Source organism: Cebidichthys violaceus, unplaced genomic scaffold, assembly GCF_023349555.1.
Source record: "Cebidichthys violaceus isolate CVI_PGR_0920_01 unplaced genomic scaffold, fCebVio1.0.p SCAF_14, whole genome shotgun sequence".
NCBI lineage: Eukaryota > Metazoa > Chordata > Actinopteri > Perciformes > Stichaeidae > Cebidichthys > Cebidichthys violaceus.
In genome coordinates this window covers 7,832,228-7,842,360 of record NW_027176307.1, presented here as the reverse complement: position 1 = coordinate 7,842,360, position 10,133 = coordinate 7,832,228, and the positions used below count along the sequence as shown (strand labels likewise).

Genomic DNA, 10,133 nt, shown 5'->3' with positions numbered 1-10,133 from the left:
ACTGTGCCGTTCACTTGGGGATAATTATCCAGCTAATTAAAAAGAGGGTTAGTGGTCTTACAGCGGGGCAGGCCCAACGCATATCCCCTCAAAACTACAACTAATAAGGCCTCGCCGATATAGTCACAGTAAATAAGACGGGAAATGAAAAACAGACCTGTAGTGAGTTTTCATTGAGAGTGTGACTTTCAGCCGAATTCCTGGATTTTATGATTAAAATGCAAATGAAGGCTCGGACGTGGTCGCGGGGAAAGGTAGGCCGGGCAAATAGCATGGAGGGATACAGTGTGTTGAGAGACAAACTATTTTCTGCAGTGTGAGGGCAGCGGGGAGGATCTGTGGCTTACAGCCATCACGGAGCTGCTGGAGGAGACATTCTTTACTCTGAGGAGGGGAGGAGGGGAGAGAGAGCGAGAGAGAGGGAGAGAGAGCGAGAGAGAGAGGTGAGCAGAGCGCACACGTCGCACTATCAACTGGATCCATCTAAGAAAACAAGTCGCGGGGAGTCCGGGCTCTGAGCTGCGTAGGTAGGCTACTAAAGGCAAGTTTGAGCTCCGCACTGCACAGCGCTCCGGACGGACGCAGCTGGCCGGCATGGCCCGTGGCGAACACTTCGGCGAGCGCGTCCTCACCGTTCGGGCGGAGCGTGGAAGGGGAGAGGTGGGCGCCGCGATCACCCTGCCGTTCCTCAGACGGTGTTGTTGAGTTAAAAGCGGAGGAGCTCCGTTGTGAAGCGCCCCGGGAGCTGGAGAACCAAACACACACGCGCGCGCGCACACACACTCACACACACGCAAACTAAAGTGCGGACAGCGGTGAGGACGGACGCACAGCCACGGCCGAGGGGACCCATGCGGGCAGATATGCTGTTCCATAGACCCACCGGGTTCACGCTGCTCATCGGAACCGACTCGCACGGTGTTACCGAACGGCCCTTTACTCGCGGGCTTACAGCGGGACCGCATGAAGGACAGAGGCTCTGAGAAAGCGGAAAAGTTGAACGCGGTAGCGGGTTTTGTAATGGATAAAGGCTCGCCAAAGGTACAGTGGATGTTTCTCAGTAACATAGTTGGAGAGAAAAAGAGGAAATCATTAACAGGCTTTTTTCAATCGACTTGTTTTTTTTAAATTTAATTCTGAAAGACATATTTTATATATTTTCTTAAACCTTAACGAGCTTCTATAAAAACACCCCGACATGTTTCCACCGTAGAAGCTCCACGCACCCTGCAGTCAGAGGTAGTCATAAACTGACATTTAATTTTCAATCCCTACATTTTTTTTAACATTCATTAAAGCGGTTCGCCAATTTATTTGTAGGTTAATTAGACGTTTCGTGGAGTTAAAGATTACTGCACTACAAAGCTCCACATTTTTCACCCGAGAGAAAACCTGACTTTTTTTTCTGAAGGGAGGCTTTCACTCTCAATGCACTGCACGGTTTTCAATTCTCCCTTTGAAATGATTCATTCACATGAACACCGCTCACTGGGCAGGCTTTGAAGTGTACCTGATCCGCCTCTTTATCGCCTCTTAATAATAAATACCCGATCCATTTTAAACTTTTAATTGCGTTTCTGTCGCTAAATCCACTTCTAATCGGATTGTGCTGGCCACATATCTCAGCGTTCATCTGGCGGTGAGGAACTGTGCTCTCTCGGCTGGAAATTAAATCAAAATGAAAGAAAAGAAAAGAGAGAAAAAAAAAGTCTGTCCCTCACTCCCTCTCATTGATCTGTCCATGTCCACCATTTATGAGGTCCGGTGTTGTCCAGTAAAGACCAACCGGATATCTGCAGCTTTTTTTAGGTTATTATTCGGATGCTTGGTGACATTTTATTCATGCAGCTATAATAATCTTGATGCTGCTGCCTTCTGCTGTTGATTCTGCTGCTGTGGCATCACATTTTATCGCCTCATGTGGTCGCTTATACCCCCCCCCCCCAAGCTTATTTGATTAAATTTAGCTCTTTCAATTTAGAAAAGTAGATCACAGATGTGTGTCAAAGAATGATTTCTCCATCTCTGCCACAAAGAGCCCGAGCAGGCTCCATCTCATCAGCAAACAGCACGGGGCCAAGGCAAATAGATCCTTTACTAGTTTTTCCTTTTTTTTTACAAAATATAGTTCCCTGTTACAGCTGCCAGACATGACAAATTTGAAATTACTAATTATTTTCTGACTAAGCGGCTACTCCTGCTCCTTGACGAACCCTGCAGGACTCATGGCGGTTCCTGTGCTTAACATTCAGCCCATGGTTCCCGTCACTGTGTGTCGTTCACCATCAACTAAGGGTGGAGCTTCAGGGAAGCTGAAAGCCACCGATGACAAGCAGTATCTTTCAATTATGTGGGGCAGAGGGGATATTTGATGGGTCATAAAACTAGGAATGATGGATATGGGGGTCTACTGTAATCCAATGGCCTTGTGCTTTACTACAAGCCTCTCCATACTGAAAAATAGCCTGTATCGATCATATATTGCAGGTGGAGGGACTGAATTATTCTCCAATCCCATTTGACAGCTCATGTATGTCACTCCGGTGAGAGCCTGAGCCGATATGCACGGCCCTCGTTCCTCAATAGCCTCTCCTTTGTATTGTAATTCCACTTGTCACAGGCTTGAATCTGGATTTTGGTGGTGGTGTGTTCAGGACGACACGTTATAACGAGTTCCTCTTTAGACCACCGGCAAAACAATCGCCTCTGTTTACTGTAAGCACTTGTGTGTTTGGTGGTGTACCTCCACCCACAGTGTCATCACTTGTACTCTGTTGTTCTCCAGGAAACATCTTGTGCATCCATGTTGGTACACACAGACATGATGTCTTCATTAGCCTAATCTGTTTTTAGCATGTTTTCCATTAAGCAGCGTCGATGCTGCTCAGAACCTCTGTGACTCTGTATGTGTGTCCTTGCAGTGCTCTATTCCCTCCTTTGATACAGCGGACGGGATAAAAGCCTTCTTTATGTCTGTGAAACCGGATGTGCAAGAGCTGTTCTGAATATTTATCAGATGGTTAGACTCTTTTTTTTTGAATAGCCGGTGCAGAATTTGTCATCGGCAGTGAATGATGTGTTTTGTGACTCTTGTCTTTGTGTTTTGGGGAGAGGGGGAGAGAGCGAGGGATGGAAAGACAGTTGGTATGTGTGTGTGCATGTTTGTACATCAAATAAAGAGACAGAGGAAGAGAGGGAGAATAGAGGCCTCCCTTTTTTTTCCCAGAGAACAGGCCACCCCTAAATATACTAATCCAGCATTTCTTTGTTTTCCCACAGGTCTCTGGATCCAAATGTCACCCCCCTTGGACTCTGCCCTGGTCGGGGACCAGCAGTGTGTGACAGACAGGCGAGTGGAGCCTGCGGTGGCTCTCTACTGCGTGGCTTCAAATTGGCCCTGGCTGAGCTCTGCATGGAGCAAGGAGTGAAGAGTCCTGCTATGGTCTGATGTCTCAGCATGGATGGAGTCAGTCAGAGGACTGGCCACCACTAATGAGACCATCGTTTTTCAGCTGAGGACTAGCATTTACAGGATTACTCCCACGGTTTCCCGTTCATTTCCAGCTAACTGCATCATTACTTAACTCCCTTAGTTGGACTGTTCGTGGGGAGGGTTTTTGGTGGATATATACACATTGATTTTCATATTTGTTTAATTCCTTCTTTTTTTTTGTTTCCTTTTTGCCATTTTGTTTTTCCACTATGGAGTTTCTGGCTGGACCTTGGAATAAAGATTGGGCTTCATTTTTGCAATTTTGGTTGACTGTCATCCTAAGCCTCCAAATGCAATTCAGCCCGGGTGCCTCTTGCCCGGAAGAGTGTCGTTGTGACACGCCGTTCGTGTACTGCAACGAACGCAGCCTGACATCAGTGCCTCTTGGGATAAAGGAGGGCTTCAAGGTCCTCTATCTACATAACAACCAGATAAACAATGCTGGCTTCCCTGTGGAACTTCACAATGTGGCCACCGTTGAGACTGTGTATCTCTACGGCAACCAGCTGGACGAGTTTCCCATCAATCTGCCCAAAAACACCAGGGTCCTGCATCTTCAGGAGAACAATATCCAAACCATCTCCAAGGCAGCCCTGGCCCAGCTGACTCGACTAGAGGAGCTGCACCTCGATGATAACTCCATCTCCACAGTGGGGGTGGAGGAAGGGGCCTTTAGGGAGGCGATAAGCCTCAAACTCCTCTTCCTCACCAAGAACCACTTAAGCAGCGTTCCCATTGGCCTTCCCGAGGACCTGAAAGAGTTGCGTTTGGACGAAAACCGCATAGCTCACATCGCAGAGGAGGCCTTTCAGAATGTGACACGCCTGCAGCGCCTCCTGCTGGACGGGAACCTGCTGACGGACGAGGGCATTGCACCAGGGACCTTCCAGGACCTGGAAACCCTCCGTGAGCTGGCCCTGGCACGCAATTCACTCACCTTTCCCCCTCCCCTCCTACCCAGCCAGTCACTGGTCAAACTCAGCCTGCAGGAGAACCAGATCGACCAGATCCCCGTGGCAGCCTTCGCTGACCTAATCAGGCTAGAAAAACTGGATATTTCCAGCAACCAGCTTCAGACTCTGACACAGGGTGTGTTCGATGGCCTGTCGAGCCTTAGGCATCTCATGGTGCGCAATAACCCCTGGCGTTGTGACTGTGCTGTGAAGTGGGTGGTGGTCTGGCTCAAGTCCTTGCCCTCCTCCATCAACGCCCGGGGGTTTGTTTGCCTGAGTCCGGACAAGGTGCGTGGAATGGCAATCAGAGAGCTCACGCTGGATATCATAGAGTGCCCGGTAGAAGCTGACCAGCCGCCCTGGCCCACCCTCCGCTCCACTCCCCCTCCCCCACCCACAACCACCCCCATTACCACCATGTCCTCCACCCTCATCACCACATCCATCCCTTACTACTTTGACTCACCCTCCCCTCCCTTACCCCCAGTCCACAACAACCCCCCCGGGCCCCTGCCTCCTTACGAGGACCCGCTTCAGATATCCTTCCAAGTGGTCAACTCGACCAGCATCGAGGTGAGCTGGGCTTCCTACTTCACCGTCACAGCCTACAAGGTCACTTGGGTCAAAAGGGGCCAAAGCCAAATAAACGAAGGAATGCGGGAGAGGACGGTGAGCGGGGACCGGCGGCACATTAGCCTCATCAACCTGGAGCCCCGATCCGTGTATCGGATCTGCGTGCACGTTCTGGACACCCTTAACTCCTACAGGCCCGGAGAGGATACTATATGCTCCGAGGCCAGGACCAAGGCTGTTGTGTCTACCAAGCCTCCCGGCAGAGAGCAAGCTCCCCAGGAGAGCATCAACTCCACGCTGCTAATGGCTGGGATCATAGGCGGGGCGGTACTCATCATCCTGGTTACACTGCTCAGCCTGTTCTGCTGGCACATGCACAGGAAGAGCCGGTCGGATTCGACCAAGTGGAAATACAACCGGGGCAGGAGAAAAGACGACTATGGCGAGGCCGGAACCAAGAAGGATAACTCCATTCTGGAAATGACTGAGACGAGTTTCCAGATAGTGGCGCTGAACAATGAGCAGCTGCTCAAGGGAGATTTCCGCATCCAGCCCATCTACACGCCCAACGGGGGCATTGGATTTAGAGACTGTCACCTCAGTAACAACAGCATAGCCTACTGCAAGAGCAGTAACGTGCCCAGTACAGAGTTCTGCCACACGTGATGCAGCAGCACATAGTACAGCGGCATTCACACACACACACACACACACACACACACACATAATAGAAACACTTATTACATGCATAAATACACACACATATCCCGTTTGTGAAGACAATAAAAAACATAAAAATTCTAGTGAAATATAACTGTACTATATATATTTCCAACTTCTGTCTACGATGTAATTTATACTGTGGATAATAATGTGGGATTCTCTGCTATCTTTTTTATTCTTAGAAAGAGAGATACAAATGTTTCTTTTTTTCTAACCAGCAGGGTTTTGAAAGTTGTTTTAATGGTCAGTACTGTACATGAACATGGATTTGTACAATCACGGCACCCTGGGTGTAGCTTCTGACTGTCAGCCTCGGAAATGTTGGGGCGCTTAGAGGACTTTGCTAACCACAGAAGCAAAATATGGCCTTTTTTGCTCTTTGAAACACTGCGAACACTCCCCAGTCCAATAGAACAGTAGTAAAGACAACACAGCACAGGGGAAATCCAAACAGTGCTGATTAGAGCACTGTGGAAATATAGCACTGGTTCATTGGTGGTATGTTGTAAAAAAGGACTGAAGTGCACTTTCTTATTAATGGAAGCCAGGCAGGAAATGAGCGGAGGTGGTGATCGCATGTGAGGGATTGTGGACGGCTGTGTAGGGAGAATGTCATCGGTGCTGTTGAAAGGCCTCGACTGAGATTTCCCAAAAGTGCCTTAACACTAAAAGCGTCTTTGTTCTCCTGGTTTACAGTTGGAACAAAGGTGGGCTTAGTACGAGACACTTTTTTTGGAAAACTCTGGAAAAGGATATGTCATTTTCAACACATTTTAGTGAGGAGGTGCAGTTATTAACACACGTTTAAAACGGAACAAAGGATTATTGTCCCTAATGAGGTGCATGGATGTGCTGAGTCTCACAGATCCTTTTGAAGAAATTCCCAAATTAGTTCTGCATCTTTTTTTTTTCTTCTCCCTGTTTTGGCAAGTGAGGCCACAAGGGGGCAGTTTCCCTCAGCGTCGTGTGTGGGACAGAGGAACAGAGGGCAAGGCAGACAGAGAGGAGGACAAAACAAAAGCTGCATAGATCACTTTACCTCCACCATTGCCCTGGAGTCCATTACCCAGTCGACATTACTCATGCTCAAACAGTATTGTTTAGAGTATTCTTGCTCATCTGGCTACTTAATGATGTGGAATAATTTCAAACCAACAGTGTTTTCTGTGTTTGGTGGCTGAATGATATGGATTTTCACCACTGTGGTCTGTCATGAGGGGAAAGCCTTTGTCCCTCCCTGTTTGTGTGTGTGTGTGTGTGTGTGTGTGTGTGTGGAGAGTGATACATTTTGAGAAAGCACACACATAATGACAATCATAAACCCACTTATTTGGCCCGTGTCCCGGCGGCGTTCATTAGGCTCTGTGATAAATGAGGAAATCACAACATGATCCTCACAATGCTGCACAGTTGTGACCGGAGCAGCTCGTCCAGCGTCTCATCACTCACCCCTTTGTGCACATTTATGAGACTGTCTTCTGCATTTATGGTGCGCTCACCTGAACAATGCACCTGCTCACTTCACATCATCAGTCCCTGCAGTGATGATCCTCACCCTATCTACTCTAACTGTCTGTCTGTCCGTCTCACGGCCCCTCAGCTCCTACGTATGTTGTGGCCGCAGCTCTTTGCATGCGAGGTGCCAGTGAGAAGTCTTCATTATGCACTTCTTAAGCAGACTATTTGATTTGACAAGATTTTATTTTGAGGGGCCAAGCTTAAAGAGCCCTCCCTCCCTTTTCCCTCTCTCCTCATAATCCTCGACCAAAAAAGGGAGAAAATATGTAGACCTTATTTTCACTTGGCTGCATGGAGCTCACGCTGGGAGACGAGAGTGTCTGTTAACTCTTTGCGAGACGCACAGATTATTCAGCCGTGCAGAGAGCCGACACAAAACTGGGCCGAACAATTTAGACGATGGGATTTTTAAGGGCTTGTACTGGAGTTATTCCAGAGTATCTCTGAGAGGATTTACCTCAGCAGTAGCTGCATTTACTGTAAATCCAGCAATAGCTCCGATCGCCATCACCTGGGCTTTAATTTGAGATGCCAGACTTCCACAGCCCCAGTGTTCCACTAAGACAACATCCTGAACACTAACAAACGCAGCAAATGAATGGAATCTGTTCACATCATGTATTGTCACATTATGTCTTTAAATCTTGTTTTCATCAAGACAACTGACGTATTTTTGATTTATTTGCTGGATGTTCATGTTGAAAAGACAAAATCAAGAAAAAATTTAAAGCAGTTGTTCAGTTTTGGGAAATTATCTTATTCACCTTCTTGCTGCGAGTTATGCGAGATGATTGATACCACCCTGATGTCTGTACGCCAGATAAGAAGCTATTGATACCAGCTTGTTAGGTTAGCTTAGCATTAAGACTGGAAACTAGCTAGCCTGGCTCTGTCCAAAGCTAAGAAAATCTGCTGTAAAAGCACAAAGTGTCACTTTTACACCTTGTTTTTTGTATGGCTTAAACAAACGACATATTGTGTTAGCGAGTTAAGATATGCTGGATTTTGTTACTTTTAGACAGAGCTAGGCTAGCTGTTTCCCTCCGTTTCTTTATGCTAAGCTAAGCTAACTGTCTGCTGGTGGTAGCTTCATATTTACTGTACAGACGTGGGATGTATCAACACTTGTCAAGAAAGTGAAAAATATTTTTTTTATGAAATAAAAAGTGTCAACCTATTCCTTTAAGTGAAAAATAAATAGGATTATAAGTTGATTTGCGTTGAAAAAATGAGTGATTGTAATGGCAGACGACGTTCACATTCTCTTTTCAGCAAAATAAGTTTTAAAGAATCAGTACTTCAATATGTGACATGTTCAGATTGGGTTCATTAGTGCTAATATCTTCTGTGGTTGTCAAAGCATCTCCACTTTTAGTTTGAAACTTTTTCTACTAATACCCACAGCTGACGCAGAAACACTTGAACATTTACATCAAATATTATTTAGTATTCTTTGTTTGAGATGAAAGCTCTATTTGAAGTCACATGCTGATCAAAAGGGGGAGGGGCTCAAACTGTTACAACACATAGCTTCTCCCCCCTGTCTGTGAATGTGTAACAGAGACCCTACAGCTATTTGCCTTACCTTTTATGCAGGCCTGAATGATTAGCTCAGAGAGCGTTTAAGTGGGAGGAAGAAAGAATGAGACGGCGACGAGAACGCTGAAAAGAAAGCACATTTCTCCAACATTTTGCAGCCGTGGTGGTGGGGACTATAACAGTATTAACAGGAAGAACAACACTAAGCATGTACGCACGGTAGCTAACGAGAGACTGTTCATCCAGAGAGCCAGACCCTACGCGGTGCACGGCTTACGATTCAGTCAGACGGGAGCTTCGGTGGTCGTTTTGCAGTCTACATTACTCTTAATTTTCTATTTGCTTGATAAAAGAACGCAGAGGCGTGACCGATGGAATTACACAAAACATGTCACAGACCGTCAGGATATTGCTGTTTCAGGGGGCCATGTAATTTCCCACAAAACTTATTGAATCACGTTGAAATAATCATGTTTAATCTCCGAGAGGTCCACTCAAAGAAAACACGAGTAGTTGAAAACGTTTAAAGTTGTCTTTTCTTCCTGCAGGCCAAACCTTCACTGCTAATATCCATCAGACAGTAACATTCATCAAAGGGGTTTTGCATGTACTGTATTTAACTTCATAGCCTTTCATTTCTTTTTCTTTTTATCATACTGGGTCTTGGACTTTTCATCAAGCAATCAGCCAGTGGTGGTTGAGGTACAGTATGAGCAGGCGTACAGAAAGGTTTAGAGGGAGGAGGCTGGAGACATACAGTGCATGTGAAACGGCCGTGTCGGGATATTTCTCATCGAGACGCTGCAGTGTCACGTTAGCCACCCACACCAAGTTTTCTTAGGAACCAAAGTTAAATTTCTGTTCTCATGATGAAATATTGATGTTGTTCCATGTATGTGCCTTGAGGTTGAACTTACAATGTAAAGTCCTTGAAAAACCTTTAAATGTTTTTGCACAAACTGTAAATACTTAAGTGAAGCTTTTTGAAAATAAAAGAGCCATTGGATTTGAGCGATCACTCTTTCTTTGTTTTGGACACGGAAATGAAAGTTTATATTCTGTTGTGCTTTAATGAGTGATCCTACATTCTTTGTCTTTTACATATTGGTATTGTGCGCTGGCAAGATGTTAGGCTATCTGAGGAGAGAGTTTGTAGATGAACACGGCCTGGCTAAATCTATTTTGGATCAGAAACTAGTTATTCAGGATCAAAGATTTGTGCCATACCACACCATGCCAAGTTATCCTCTTATTTCTATACAGGAAGCTTGAGACATCTTAGCATAGCAACCGCAGCTTAGAGTTCAGCTGGGGAAAATCCAAGATACTCTCTG

The 10,133-nt window shown here is 46.2% G+C and overlaps 1 protein-coding gene across 3 annotated transcripts; it reads left to right on the top strand.

Moving 5' to 3' along the window:
* The first annotated feature begins 400 nt into the window (after window positions 1–400).
* On the top strand, window positions 401–9,810 carry flrt2 (fibronectin leucine rich transmembrane protein 2). 3 transcript variants are annotated; one of them, XM_068708664.1, is made up of 2 exons: window positions 401–443; window positions 3,280–9,810. In XM_068708664.1, the coding sequence occupies exon 2, from the start codon at window positions 3,703–3,705 to the stop codon at window positions 5,683–5,685; it is 1,983 nt and encodes a 660-aa protein (XP_068564765.1). In that variant the 5' UTR covers window positions 401–443; window positions 3,280–3,702; the 3' UTR covers window positions 5,686–9,810. The 3 variants fall into 3 exon arrangements, with proteins under 3 accessions (XP_068564765.1, XP_068564763.1, XP_068564764.1); XM_068708662.1 differs by lacking the exon at window positions 401–443 and adding an exon at window positions 479–1,041; XM_068708663.1 differs by lacking the exon at window positions 401–443 and adding an exon at window positions 487–527.
* Window positions 9,811–10,133: the final 323 nt, after the last annotated feature.

Excerpts from the sequence above, each read along its gene's own strand:
- flrt2 (XM_068708664.1), top strand. The coding sequence starts at position 3,703 with ATGGAGTTTCTGGCTGGACCTTGGAATAAAGATTGGGCTTCATTTTTG.